General features: G+C 45.9%; 1 protein-coding gene across 1 annotated transcript in view; it reads right to left on the bottom strand.

Moving 5' to 3' along the window:
* GPLD1 (glycosylphosphatidylinositol specific phospholipase D1) overlaps positions 1-15,616 on the bottom strand; it is a 701,308-nt gene that overhangs the window by 85,375 nt on the left and 600,317 nt on the right. The window contains exons 19-20 of the mRNA XM_069613627.1: positions 13,596-13,698; positions 13,403-13,496 (exon numbers count right to left, since the gene is read on the bottom strand). Coding sequence (XP_069469728.1) covers positions 13,403-13,496; positions 13,596-13,698 — 197 coding nt within the window. The remainder of the gene's footprint in view (positions 1-13,402; positions 13,497-13,595; positions 13,699-15,616) is intronic.

Genomic DNA, 15,616 nt, shown 5'->3' with positions numbered 1-15,616 from the left:
ATAATGGCACTGCAGCCAGAAAGGGGCAGTCTGCTAAGTAACCAGGCAATTTTATCAGCATTGTCAACCTGTTGAACTTCACATGCATACTCAAATGTATTCAGCCAGTCCATGATGTCATTCTTTTCCTCACACACACTGAGCAGATCTTTTGGAAACCTTGGATGAGAGGAGGCCCCAGACCCATGTCCAGGACCCTTGGATCCATTGGCAACTTGAATCTTGGCCAGTTCCAACTGGTGATCCCTGTCTTTTTGTTTTTCTGCCTGTTCTATTTTTAGTTTGGCCATATTGAACTCAAGCTCCTTCTGCCTAAACAGCAGCTCTTTCTTCTTGAATTCAAGTATGGCCTCCCCATCAGCACTGGCAGAGGAGACATTCGACATTACATCCTCCATGTCCTCATGGTTGCTGTGACTCAGTGCAGCGGCAAGACCATCAGTTCTACCAGTGAGAGCAGCCCCACCTCCTTCTGCACTGTCCTCAGAAGCTATAGCTCTAAGCTGAGCTTCTTGCCAGTCCATGATTCTCTGGATCATTTCTACTTGTGTGCCTTGAGAGGAGACACCTCTCTCAGCACACATCTTTCTTAATGTGTCGGATTTAGAAGCATTTACAGTTAACAAGGTACTTGTTTCTTACCGTTAGATAGGACTATGGCCTTTTAAAAGTTATACTACAACAATTCACTATGTGTCCTGGTAGAAATAACTCGAAATGCCTTCACTCGTGTGCAACACTGGATACCTTCAGTCCTATCCCACCGCTGCCACCAATTTGTTAAGAAGGATTTCAGAACTCTGACCTGGAGGGGCAGAGGTTCAGAAGGCCAACCTAGTTTCTTGGAACAGGGTAACCTCTGGACAAGCCAGACCAATCAGGGTAGCTATGGCAGGCAGTCAAGACTAAGTCTCAAGTGGGGTGAGGGTGACTGAAAGACCTCAATGAGCACACAAAGCAAGGACACTTGCAAATTACTCCAGACAGGAGTTATATTAAAAATATAGACACATTTATTACAAGCCTTTGTAACATAGACCATAGCAAAGAATCACAATAATACTTAAGTAAATCAATACATCACAATATATATACAAGACCCGGGGGATATAAGGGGTTAAAAGCACAAAATATGTAGACCGCCTAGATGGGGAGGAAAACAGGCAGTGCAAGTAATCTTTAGACCCAGTTCAACATCAATAATACACCTAACTTAGAGGCAGTCCAAGCCCTACGAATAGAGGAGCCTTATGCTCAATAGTACATGCACGCGTGTGTGCCAATGGACAAAATAGGGTCTCTTCAAGGGTCTCTAGCAGCTCAGGAAGGTGGATATGGCGATGAAGAACAAGGTCCCACTATTCAAGCAGGACCGCCACTTGAGGGCAGAGGCAGTTTGAGAGTGCGTGATGGAGTCGCTATTTTGTAATAGCCGTGGAAAGGAAAGGGGCACTCAGGGGCCACTTCGTGCATAAAAATGAGCTCCTGCACTAGGGGCCACTGGTTTGGGTAGGGACTACTCACCGGTCCCCGATGCAGGCAGACCCAAACTTCGCCAGTACAGTCCGCTGGCAGGTTCGAATGCGACAATCAGGACATATCGACACTGTGTAGTTTCCGAGATACAGCGAGGATTCCCAAACGGGACAGTGGTGATTTCTTCGCTCCGGGTGGAGGGATCAGTCCAATTCCACTGCAGCTGGCTTCAGGATCAAGGGGGTCATAAATGCAGCAAACTTGCACAGGTCGTTGCCACAGCAGGGCAACACGGTAACCGCGTTTACTCTGGTCCGGGAAAACTCATCTCACTTCAGACCTGGGAATGGCAAGTGTACGTAATTTGGTGTGAGGGTGCCGTGGACACAGAGCAAGCAGTATGCCAAGTTTTGAGGCCCTCCTTAAAACCACAGCGTTAACAGAGCAAACGTCCCGTGTAAGCTGGTCAGCCCACTGGTTGGCCCAGGGACACTTCCGAAGAGGCTTACTTGCAGGGTTTGATGAAGATGCCGAGAATAGTTCATCCCACTATTCCAATGGGTCGAAGCGTCTTTGCAGACCTTCTAGGACGATCAGATACAGACGGGTCTCACAGGACGACAGCGGGCTGAGGGTGCCAAACCTTCCAACGGGTCACCAGTGGTCCCTCGACTCGGCTTCTTGTTGCAGGATACTTGGCTCCTTATCCTTTGCTCGTGTGAACTCAGGAGATCGACATGGTAGTGGTGTTTTCAGCCTCCTCTTATACAAAGTTCCCTTCGCACCAAAACAGAGAGGACCCAATGGGAGATCTGCTCACAAGCACTCACTCCATATGTGGACCAATCACGGGCCACGGTGGTCCCAGGCATTCAGGACACTACAGACTCTCTGGCACCGAGGATGTGTATTGGGAGCAGACATCCCAGCCCACATCCTGGTGGCACACATACAAGGCATGCAGAAGCCCGCAAAAGCATTGGGTTTCGTGGGAAAGTGCATGACCAAATAAGGACTGTCCCGGGTCTGCTCGACCTGGGGAAGGTGAAGGGGCAAGATGGCCAAAGGACAGGACAAAGAACCTCGCGGCATGGCCATTTTGGAGCCAGGCCACCTATTCATGCCAAGCGCGGTAAGCGCGGTTTACATGGCAAGAAAGGGTTTAAAATACATGAAAACGATAGCTGCCACCAGTCCTTTCCATGACACATCTGCACAGTTCATAAAAAGTCCAGCAAGAGTTTCTAGGGCCTTTGGAATGAAACAAAAGTTGCAACATGAGGAAAGGATTAAGGGAAACAAAGTCTCCTACTACTGACTGTGTTAAGGGCATGTCAGTTTCCCCATAAAAAGTGAGCGAAAGCCCACAGGAGTGCAGCTGAGGGCTGTGCTTCTCTGGCAAAGTTTAGATCAGGGTGTAAAACAGCAGCAAAATGTTTGGGGGTTGACACATGGAGGGAAAATTACATTCAAATATGAAATCTTTCCCAACACTGATGTGCTCCCAGACTCACTTAAACGGCTTTGCCAGTTTTGTACTGCTGGTACATTTAACACTCTGCAATGCTGTTCAGCCACTGTGGGGAAACCAGGCCACAATCAAATGCATGGCACTGAGCTCTCCTCCCTACTTCCACCTCATGCGTGCAATGCTGTGGTGTACGCAGGCAAAGTAATGAAGTAATTCATCATGGTACTGCCAAAAAACCATGCCACAATTCAACACTATGTAACACACAACCTGCTTTGTTCCAAGCATACTTTTCAGTATTTTAAGAGTCATCCTGATCCAAGCAGGTTCCTCAAAGATAGTCTAAGGCGCTGGCTGTGCTGTGCTTTTTTCGGGGAAGCTTTAGGGTGCGAATCCTGCACTTTTTTGCACGATTCAAAGTGACTTTGCACTGCTGAAAAGTGACCCTGCACTGCCGACACAACCCCCTGATGCATGGAACTGTGCAAAGGGTTTTTTTGCAGTGCTGAATCATTTTTGCAGTACAAAATGAACTTTGCACTGATTTTGCCCTGCAAAAATAGTTCCATGAATCTGGGTTTGTGTCAGCAGTGCAAGGTCACTTTTCAGGAGTACAAAGTCACTTTGCACCGTGCAAAAAAAATCCATGAATCGGGCCCTTAAAGTATAAGTGGACGCATCATGCTTGCAAGAGACAAGTGAAAAAGGAAAAGTTGCATTACTGATATGTGCACTGGGGATGGAAGTGCAACACTTACTCCAGACATAGCGAGAGAAAAAGAAAATAATGTATGGGATATAGAAAGACCATATGAAGAAGCTCTTAGAAGACTTAAATACAACTTTGAGAGCAAAGCCAATGAGCTGAGACACGATTACACTAGTATGAGGAAAAGCAGGGGACCGGTGTGTCCACTGATGACTGTTTCACAGCATTAAGACAGCTAGCAACACACTGCCACTTTGGAGAAACACTAGACTCGGGTTGGCAGATTCACTAGTAGTAGAGTGTAAACATGCAAGAAATGCAAGAGAAAGAGTTCAAGTGGAAGAAGTGCTGACAGTCCCCACAGCGTAAAAAGGGAACAGACAACCAGGCAGAAAGAGCAGAAGCAAACTACCGAAAATGAAGCTATCAGAATAAATGAAGAGAAGTGGAAATCGACAAGAAAAGACAATCAACAAACGTCGAGAAGATCATGATGAAGGAAAGTACAAACACACAGACAAGTCCAGATACAGAAAGGCGTACTTCAGCAGCGGAGTGCGCAGGCATGCAGTGAGTGATAAGGACTGTCAAGCAACATGAAAGCCAAGCATTTCAGACAGAGTATGTAGAAGCACCACAATGAAACAAGTAAACATGGATGGCAGTGACAATGAGAAGTCAGATGAATAGTATAAATACTAATAAAGAGTCTGCAGATGCGAAAGAGAACAAGAGAAAACCCTACGCTGAAAGAATAATGGATTGAAAATCAGTGCGCATGGCGGCCGACTCAGATCTCACACTCATGTTACAGGACTGTACAAAGAATGGTGGAAAGATGAAAGCAACAAAAGACTAAAGTCAGTCTAGGCAGCTATGGGGGAAAGGAAATACGTTTTGGACTATTTCAACCTCACTGTGCAGCCTTAGTCTGCACGAAAACGTACACTGGACTTTGGTCCCATAAGAGTGCATATAGGGTTCCCGGTGGCAACAACGGGCTTTGTTTTAGTTGTACGATGGTTCTATAGTCCCTGATGGTCTAGAGACTATACCCTACTGCACCTGAAATTGAAATGATAATTAGTTAAGCACAGGGATACGTATTACAATTGGGTTATGCTTTAACTCGAGTGAATATTTATTAATAATAGGTTGTGCCCTTCCCGCCCCTCACTGGACAAGGAAATACGTCACATATGGCATTTAAAAACAAACATCCAATTTGAAAATTGAAGAATAAAAGGCAAGGTGCACGCAACAGGCAAAGGAAATCTGTTGCTAGGATGTCCATGCAAAGCAGACCAGGAAATAATACGTCGGAAAAGCAGAAGAGCATGTACGGGCAGTGACAGAAAGTACAACAAGCAGAATACTGATGGCGTGAAAAGGTTTCTGCGTCATCTGTTTAGCTGTGAGGGAGGTTTCAGGTGGAATGTATGACTCGCCCGAATATCGATTGTGCAATAAGGTTTCTGCAGGGTCTGTTTAGCTGTGAGAGAGCCCCAGACACCCTTGCAATGGATAATGGTGCCCCATTTACACATGGGGCAATTCAACTATTTTTGTGTGAACTGGGCATCAGGAGCTTGAGAGTGGCTTCATATCACTATCAAGCAAATGGCCTTGTAGAAAGAGCAAATAGGACTATTAGCAGATGTATGGAAGGGGTAGTGGGCAATCGGCTTGATATACATGAGGCAATAAGAGACACGTTTTGGTCGTATCATACCTCTGCATACTCATCAAATGGGGCTTGTCCTTTTCAGTTTTACAGGGGAAAAGGGTGCTTGCCAAATGTGTTCAGTTGGATAGGTCAATTGGCCAGTCATAATGTGCTTAAATATAAATTAATGGACATGAGGTCAAAGGTTTTGCAGTCCTACGGATGAACAAGTGGTAATATGAATTATTTAAGCACATCAACAGGCCACAGGATATAGTGGGTGAAGGTGTATGCATACATACTCTTTTAAGGTCATGAAAGGTGTTCCATGGTACTATGAACCAAGAATTGGGACTGAGGTCATGTAGAATGCTGTTAAGTTAGATGATGGAAAGTGGTGGAATGGAGCGAGAGTAGTCAGGCATGCTGGTGGATCACAAGGGGTTGGTGGTGGTTTGAGGAGAGACAGCGCAGTCGGTTCCGTTGATGTGTGATATTGATATTTATGGATGATGCCCTAAATCATTTACATGAACATGTTCCCACTGCGGTTATGGTGAGAGACCCTCGGTCTGTGTGTGGTGGTTCCTATGGGTATATCTTACATGTTGACGGGAGAACAGATAATCGGAATAAGGAAAACTTTGAAATGGACCAGGCGAGATGTGTGGATGGAAGTCCACATCATTTTGGCCTGAGGTCACATCTAAGATTCACAGCTGATGTGCCATGAAGGTATAAAGATTTCTTGTGTTATGAATAATTCCTAGGGTACCTTTACCAATTACTTTATCATGCAAACCTATTCATACAGGACGTACAATGTTGTATTCTTGCAATGTTTTATTCATGAATGCTTTCTTTATTGTTTAACAAAGGATGATATATAATGATGTGTACTTGGGTTAAATGCGTGACATGATGAGCACGTGTGCTCGCCTGCTCCATGTGCTATGCAATTTCAGATTTATTTATTTATTTATTGTATATTTATAAGGCGCTTATAGGTGATGAGGATAGAATGTTAGGGGAAGGAAGCCATTAGGGAAAGAACGGTTTCCGCCAGTGTAGCTGCCGTATACATGTCGAAGGTTCCAATGAACAACAGAAACTGCTCATGCATTGTAGTCCATGGCATTCTAAACTGAAAAGTGCCTTATTGGTGAATTGTGCAATCAAATTGAGGTTTTCACATATCAACACCCATAAACAGTACTTATATGTAGGTCAGGACACATGCAGATGTGGTTCTCTGTCCCAGTTCTATTCTCAGCTGGGTCTCCAATGGTCTGGTTAGTATGCCAGCCTTCAGCCGAATGGGCAGCGATCCTTCTGGGGCTCCTTCTGAAATGTCTGCCCTTTCGAGCTCTCAGATGGCGTTTCTACATCCAGAGCTTGACATGCCACTTGTCTTGGTGGAAGAAGAGCCGAGGGAAAGGGAGGCACGTGTCTCTTCGCACTTGGCAGGCATGGGAACTTGAACCTCTAACAGTACCTAGCCTGCATGCTATTACCTCTCTCCCGCTCCCTCACCTGCTAGAGACAATCCCCCATTTGGGTAGTCAACGGAGGGGAGAGGTTTTTTCCCAAGTTTGTAGTGAAGGTCTAAGAGGTAGGGTTCTTTTACCGAGTATTGTACAATGTTTGTCACTCGTGTGATAGGTCAGCCTGGGGTCATACCACAAAGAAGGGTTACATGGTTAGGATGGCATTGTCTATGAAGTGGTGTGTGGCTAGGAGGCTTAGGGGTGGATTTCAGTAACTTGGTGAGACAGCCAGGCGCAAGGATTTGGTGGATGGCTTTTGCAACAGGTTTGGTGTTTAGGAAACATGTGTGGTTAAAGTTAGAGAAGCCAGGGTTGGTCTGGTTCGGAAAGACCATCCTGGGGGTAGAGGAAGGGGTTGCAGCATGGAGCTATTAAATGGCACGCACGTTTGGCAGTAGGTTTAAGAATGGAGAGGACGAATAGAGTGAGTGCAAGAAGGAGATGGACTTAGGGGCGGCAGCATCAAGAGGAAGATGACTTGCTTACTTATTTATTTATTGGGCATTTGTAAGGTGCTTATACATCAAGTAAATTGTGTGAAACAATGGTAGGCTTCAGCTGTAAGGCACTGAGCCAAGCCATTTCACATTGAAGTGACCCTTATGCTGCAATGCCCAACAATCTCTCTCCTCCACTGGGCACACACTAAACTGAATCCATTGGAGAATTCCCTTACAAGTAGAAATGGTTCCTGAATCAGTGGTTTCCATCTCTCTATGTGCCATCAGGCTTGCCTATCCCCATTGCAGTTTCTATGATGCTCCTCTAAGTGCAGGAAGAGGGATTTGGGAAAATAATAAACATACCAATATAGCAGCATCATCGTATGTCACAATAATACATGTTAAAAAGCTTTCTGCATTCACATTATTTTCTTAAACCCCCATAACATTAAATTACTAAATTCACTATACTCATACAAAACCATAAATATATTGCCTCCTATATTATCGTTGATCCACCTTTGTAGATTCAATGGTAGATGGTAAGGTGAGAGCCTGTCTCTTCAGAGAGCCCTGCACAGTCTGCAGTCACTGCAGTCAAAAGCAGCAGAACTTACTCAGCATTCAACGTTTTGAGGTCGATAGAATGAGCATTGTTAATGTAGTTCTTAATAACACATATTATTACACTTCTAATTATACTGCAAGATTTTGATAACTTATTGCTCAAGGATTTTTAACGCACCTCGCTTCAATCTTGCCACAAGATCTAGGCAAAAGCAAATACTGCCAACAGAAGCTTGCTGTGCAGGCGTACGCGATTCAGGGTGATTTGTTTGGGGTGGATGGAATCCCAAAAGACAGATTTGATTTTCCTGCCCCTTTATTTTATTTTTGCATTCATTTGCAGCGCACATAACCCGTAGGTATCTAGGCGCTAGTTTCATTGCGGAAAGGCAGGTTATTTATAATGCGCTCGTTTTTATTCTCCAAGCGCGGGTCCGGGATTCGAAAAACTGTGTTTGCTCAGCGTGGTCTTGCTTCCAAGACCCGCGCGTTGCCACAGAGCTATCCTCCTGGCTTTTGTCTGCATAGATATGCGGGTGGAGAAACCACACACCCCCTCATCGTTCCACATTTTTTATTAACTTTACCCCCCCCTCAACACATATATACATATGCGGTCAAATTGGGCATCCATATTCAGTCTTTTGGGATTCAGTCTTTTTGCCCTCGATCTTTTGGGGTATTACCAGCATATGTAACATGTGCTTATCTGTTTCCCTCATGCCTGGTACCTGGAAAGGGTTAGGGCTTTTCCAGATTTGGCAGAACCAGAGACTAACCCTGAGCAGGTCCAATGGCCTAGAGTGTAGTTAACAGATGCAGGGAGATTTTCTGTAGACAAAGTGCTCCTGTGCGCAAGCAGCAGCTAGGTTTGTTCAGTGCCATATGGTGGTGCTGGCTGACCTGGCATTTGTCCATCGACGAGAAACTGCACACAGCAGAGGTCCCTCTCAGGATTCTGACTGTGAGCTGTCTAAGCGCTGGGAGAGAAGGGGACTGCCTCTATTAGATGATGCTCTCCCCTACTCGGACTACCCTTTGGTAAAAACCAGTTATGATATGATATGATATGGCATTTGTAACGTGCCTATACACAAGTGTTTCAAGGCGCGACGAGGAGGGGGGGGGACAAGGGGAGACAGACAACGATCCTACTAGGCCAGGTGACATTCAGATCGCGCAAGTGCAAGGGTAGAGGGGACTGGGAAAAGTGCAAGGGGAGAGGGGAAAGTGCAGTACATGGTTAGTAGAATACAAGTTAAATAATAGGGCCAGCTGGTGGCAAGTGCAAGGAAAGTGCAGTACATGGTTAGTAGAATACAAGATAAATAATAGGGCCAGCTGGTGGCAGGTGCAAGGTAAGTGCCGGGAGAAGGGGCTGTAGGATACAGAGACAGTCCCGTAGTGCAGGTAGGCAGTGCGGGGAAGAGTGGCTGGGCCAAGGACCGAGATCGGTGAGTGGCCCAGTAGCAGATTCAGTGCAGGTTCAGTGATTTTAGCAGGGGAGAGAGGGAGAGAAAGCAGAGGCAAAGAGGAAGGTTTTGAGGTGCTTCCGGAACCGGAGATGGTTCTCCTCAAGTTTCAGGGAGGCAGGAAGGCTGTTCCAGAGGGAGGCCCCTGCTGCGGAGAGAGATCTACCCCCAGCTCATTGCTTGGAGAAGCGGCTGACCCTGAGGTAGTTGGAGGTGGATGAGTGAAGAGCTCGAGAAGGAAGATATTTAGGAAGAGAGAGTTGAAGGTATTTTGGCCCAAGGCCCCAGAAGGCCTTGTAGACAATGCAGAGGGTTTTGAACTTAATCCTCGCAGCCACTGGGAGCAAGTGTAGTGATTTCAGTCCTGGAGAGATACGGTCCCTGGGCTTGAGGCCAAGGACAAGTCTCGCAGTCCTGTTCTGGATGAGTTGCAAAGGGCGGAGAGTAGAGGCAGGAAGATTTAGATAGAGGCTGTTACAGTAGTCCAGCTTCGAGAGAACCAGGGCTCGGGAGACAGTGAGCTTCTGGGGGAAGGAGAGGAAGGGAAGAATACCTCTGAGGAGGTGCAGCTGGTAGTGTGACTTCTTAGAAACGTCAGAAATGTGAGGCGAGAAGGAGAGTGTGGAGTCGAAGATGACCCTGAGGTTTTTCGCCTTGCAGGTAGGAGCAGGAAGAGGGCCAAGGGAGGCCGGCCAGAGAGATGCAGGGAAGGAGGGAGTGGGTGTGCCGATAAGTAGAATCTCAGTCTTAGTGGCGTTAAGGCAGAGGTTCAGGGCTTTAAGTGGGCCGGGGCCTGCCGGGGCTGGGCCCCGGCAGTCTCCAAACAGTGGGACTGAGTCGGGGCCCTGCCGGGGCCCCTGTCCCACTGCACTCAACATTGGCGGGATGCATTATCCCGTCGCGGCGGCCATGAAGTCAGGCGATCTGACAGAAGTGGCAGCCAACCACAGCGATGCTGTGCCTGGCTGCCACTTCTGTAAGTCATAGTAACTGTCTCTGGTTACCTCTCGCGCGAGGGGTCACCAGAGGCAGTTACTGTCCCTTTGTTTCCCCAGGTCGCCGAGGCGTCTTTAACCCTCGGCGAACCTGGGGATTCTTGACATTTTTCGAGGTTTATGAAAGATGGCTTGAAAAGTACACAATTCAAGCCATCTTTTATAAAGCTTTGCCGACGGACAATTTTGTCCGTAGTCAAAGCTTTATAAAAGATGGCTTGAATTGTGTACTTTCAAAGCCATCTTTTATAAAACCGAAATGTTTAAAAAAAAAAAAAATGGCCTGAAAACTAGGCAAACCGTAAGGTATGCACACATACATATATATGCATGTTATATATCTGTGTGCGTACCTGTTTAGAAAAGATGGCTTGCAAAGTACACAAACCATAGTAAGGTACGCACACAGATATATAACATGCATATATATATGTGTGCATACCTTACGACTTGCGTACGTTTTAGGCCACGCCCCCACAAGCCACGCCCCCAAATGAGGGCCCCCCCCTTGATTTCTTACCCCACTTAAAGCCCTGCAGAGGTTGTTGGCGGCACACTATTCCTGGATTGCAGAAAGACAGTCAGAGATGAGGGAAGGGGAAGAGGAGGCCGAGGGTAGTCTGAAAAGTTTAACCAATCAGTTGAATTATGTGGCAAAAAAATTCATCATACAGCCTTTTCTTTGTCTTTAATATCCTTAATCTTGATGTTGTGTGTAAAGGAGAAGTTCAGACCTGGCCATTAGTTAATCTTTCGAACTTGCCCAGCCCTTCTTGGGGACAGAGTCTGACGTTGTTTTTTAAGAATATAAGTGTTAGTGTGGGTTATTACAACACTTCTTATTTGCACCTTATTAGTTTGGCTGTTAGGCATCAGTTGCGAAACCTACAAGCCCAAACAATTGCATTAGGGTACAGATAGGGAGACATGGAATATGAGGAGGGACACACAGCTTGTAGGTGTTGTTTGGTTATTTGCCCACCCATTTTTTGCCCATGGCCATGCTAATTCCCAAGGCCATTCCCACCCAGTTCCTGCCTCGCTTTGCCCAAACCGCCTCCTCATGGGATGGGAACTCTTTGAGCTCGCTTTAATCAAGCCTCATCATCAAACTTTGCTATGGAAGTGCCTACCAGTGTTTTCTCAAAGAAATCTTCTGAGAGTTAATGATTTAATTGGAGTTGTAAACCCACCACTGGTGTAATAAAAATGTCTTAACCGGGTCTGCTTTCAGCCACTCAATTTATAAGCACTATGCGTGTCCTTCACTGAAGTCCTGTAACAAACATGCGTTGACAAAGCCAAAGGGTTTGTCTTGTGTAGAAGTATTAGGCATTTGCCAGGCACTGCTATTAGATGCCCAGGTACTTGCACCATTATGGACCGTCACCAGCCACTATCAATTGCCAGTCAATACAACTAAAGCTGTGCCTGGAAAGTGTCTTTCCCATGCATACACAAAAGCTCAAACGGTTTTTAGATTTTGAGAAAGAGGTGGAGAACTTTGTTGGCTACTTGTTTTGCAACGGTGTTGCTGGTTGCACCCTTCAGCTTGGCAATGGGTCTAGTTACCATAACATTCAGATTGTCGATGGTGCGAGGCCATTCTCCTTGCTACCCACTCATTATCACTTCTTTGTGTAAAATGATGGCAACCTGCCACTGCTGTGCTACACTTCCACCTCCCTTCCCCTTCTGCACAGCATGATGCAAGTTTGCAAGGGGCCTCGTGTTTCATCACGTAGAGCGAGTCCTGAATTCTATGCCCACTGAATGAATGAACATCTTTGGCGAACATTAACTCCAATGAGGACCTCAGATTTGGGGAGTGATGCCTATATCCTTTGGTCCCAATGTGGAGACGCAGCCTCGCGAGATCACAGGATCCGCCGTGACCTCGCGAGACTGCAATGCGAATACGTGCGGTCCTGGCGCACAGAACTCGGAGAGCGCAACGACGGAGCTGTGAAGCAGATGCTGCACTGCATCCCTCTTAGATAAAGGACATATTGACATTAATTGCATACATTCACAGGGACTGATGATCCTGACACCATAGCAGTGAAGCAACTGCTGGGTTGTATCCGTGCCCAGAGAGACTTTAATAGTAAGAAAGCATTTGCTACAGTGTATGCATATTTATATGTAGAGATTAAATCCACTTCATCAATCACTGTGTTGAGTCTTATATAAGACACTACACCCAAGCCAAGGGCAGGGCTTTAAGTGGGCCGGGGCCTGCCGGGGCTGGACCCCGGCAGGCTCTGAAATTTCGTTTTGAGGCGGGGCCCTGCCGGGGTCCACTAATCTCCCCTGGCAGCCCCGGCCACTACACGAAAAGGCATTTTTTTCCTACAGCCTGAAGCTCTCGCTCGTGTGCGAGAGCTTCAAGCTTCAGAAAAAAAGGCCTTTCAGCCGTAATGGTGGCGCCGCACCTGCGAGGCATCCCTTTAATCAAGGGATGCTCGTGGGCCGGCGCCACCATTATGGAGAAAACGTGAGGCCGCTGGAAGCAGAGGCCGTGGCCTAATGGGCCAGCAGGACCCCGCCGTTATTCCACGCCCCCTGGATGAGCCCCGGCTCGATTTGTAGTGCCACTTAAGGCACTGGCCAAGGGATTCATTTTGGTGCACACTCTTCCTGGGGAATAGGCCAGGCCAGCAAAGTCACCTGCGGTCCTCCCCACCCCATATCACTGTAGGAAGTATGTTGAAGCCTGGGTCAAGCAGGCAAAAACTGTGGATATTCATCCTTTCAACAGACCACTGATAGAACCCCTGCTTGAAGTTGTTTCTACTTTCAGGGTCCCAACAGTTGTACTTGAAACAAAGGTGATTTGTTTAATAATCATTTGATTTGATTTGGAGTCTTCAATGAGCATTTTCTTCTTTACTTATTTTTTTGGGCATTGTTCAGTATTAAATGTTCTTGTTGTTTTAATAGTACTCATTTCTAATATATTGCAAAAAAATGGTTGCACAATGTTAATGCAATAAATAAATAAAAAATAATCATTAGCAAAAGGCTACTGATATTGAGTTTGAGTTCAAGCTTACCCTCTGTTGGCGCACCGACTGCCAGCACTTGTGTAACTGTCCCATTCACAGACACAACACCGCTTGCAAACGATGCCCCCAGTTTACTCTGATCCTATGAAGGCAAGCACATTAACAAGGTGAACATGCTATCATAACGTTCTGCACTGTCTGTATTTGATCTTCTTCTCGCAGACATTAATGAACGTCCTACCTTTTCTCCGGATGTTGAAAAGCAGGGGATTACACTTGGTGGATGATAGCCATATATTTTCCCAATGTTTTGTTTACCACCCAAAGAGAATTCACAATCTAGACTGAAACACAAATCAACATGTTTTTGAACATGCAATGAAACCAATTTGCTGCATGTATTGAAGTATTTGTTCTACACGAGTTTTAGTGAACATTAAGGGAAGAAACTCTGAAAAACAAATTTAATTTGCAGTCCTCTTGAAGCAAGTAAATGAACCAGAACCAGGATATATCCCAGCATCCTTCTTTTCAGTTCCTCACTTTACATTTTATATCTTTTGCGCCCTGAGGCTCATGGGTATGTGGCACCATATAAGAAATAAAATAAATAAATAAATGAATGTACCCGCAGAGAGGGCCTGTCCCCAAGTTATTATCCGCATTAGGACTTATGGAAAACAACACAATGCTAGTTTTTTTGGGGCGGGGGCTTGCAAAGAGGCGTGTGTGGGAATGATGCTTACCATAAAAAAGTACAAAAAATACATCTGCCATAGAATGAGGGAGACGAGCACTACAAAGAGACACTTTCCTCTTTCCATGGTGACTCGAAAGGGCACATGATGCACTGCCAGAGTAAGCGGCCAAATAACAGAGGGGGCAGATACACTATCTGCACATCATTGATTTGTGGGCCAAGGAGGAGTGTGGGAAAGTGGAACCAGCGGTGCCCAATAGGAGCCAGAACAGGCAGCAAGTTCAGAATGGAGGCTTGTGGCGGAAGATGGAGCCTGCGTTGCCAGCATGCTGGCAGGTACCGGCACTAGTTGCGAGTACTACGGTGGGACAAAGCTTCGAACCGGAATTATCTAGTGTAGTTTCCCATAGTAGCCAGTAACAGCAAAAGGGAAAGGCATCCCTGTAGCTTTGGTGCATACAATGATCCATCAAAAGTGTTCACCGACTGAATTTACAATATTAGCTGACCCGCATGAATTGCAGACACACTGGTCATGCAACTTTGACCATGCAGCTGCGAGAAGATCTTGGACAATGGAAACTCAAGACCAGCGAGACCTATTGCCTCAATATTCTGGTGTTCTGAGTGAGTGAAGAGCGGATACTTTAAGTTTGACTGGATGATGACGAGAGATTCAGGGCCATGATGCAAGGAAGGCTCCAGGCCCTGGTGTGGCAAACCTCCTCTTCAGTGGACCACAGTGGAGCCACAGTATCTTTACACTCAGAAGGACCGGCATTTGTACTTCTTCAGATTCCTTATGCTGCTTGGATTGGTTACTCTATGCTAACTCTTTGTAAATTCACGCTCTTGGGCTTTCACTCCCTAACGGTACTGTAAGGTATACCCCAGCCTTAGTATAGGTAATAGTTGTTGTTGGGTGCCAGTGTGAGGCACTAACCCCCTATAATAGATAATTATACTGGTTAGCTGATAGAATATCAGTCAGTATTATCAGGGATTGTTAGCACGCGGAGTGCCACTGGGCTAACAATCCCTTGCTAGCACAGGGATAATTATCATAAGATTCGAGGGATAGTTATCCCATGCAAACTCATACATGAGGAGACCATTATCATTAATATCAAGGACAACAAGTTAACAATCGCCCTGTTTTGAAAAAGACCTAAGCACGGTCGAAACATGTGTCAACATATGGGAAACAGACACACAATAAAGTTCTTCGGGCGCACAAATCCATGATTTGTCATTGATAGTCTATCAGCTAACCAGTATAATTGTTTGTGCAGTAGCAGCTTAGAGCGCTCTTATGCGCAGAATGGGATTACCATAATCAATGATCTCGGATGCTAATAACCGGACAGACTCAAAGAATATGGCAAAATACTACTTTATTTGTCAGTGCAATAAAGTAGGGAAACCTAGTGAACAACAAATCGTAGCCCACACACTCTCGATTACATTTTGTTTACACAAAGGTGTATTCATCGATGTGCGTCAGCTACGATGTCATCCTAGATGGCAAAGAATAAAATCTATCAGACAGAGGGATTGGTTAG

The sequence above is a fragment of the Ambystoma mexicanum genome, chromosome 5p (genome assembly GCF_040938575.1).
Source record: "Ambystoma mexicanum isolate Mex_15411 chromosome 5p, UKY_AmexF1_1, whole genome shotgun sequence".
Classification (NCBI taxonomy): Eukaryota; Metazoa; Chordata; class Amphibia; order Caudata; family Ambystomatidae; genus Ambystoma; species Ambystoma mexicanum.
Note: the sequence above shows the minus strand (reverse complement) of the source record. Positions and strands in the feature narration are given on the sequence as shown.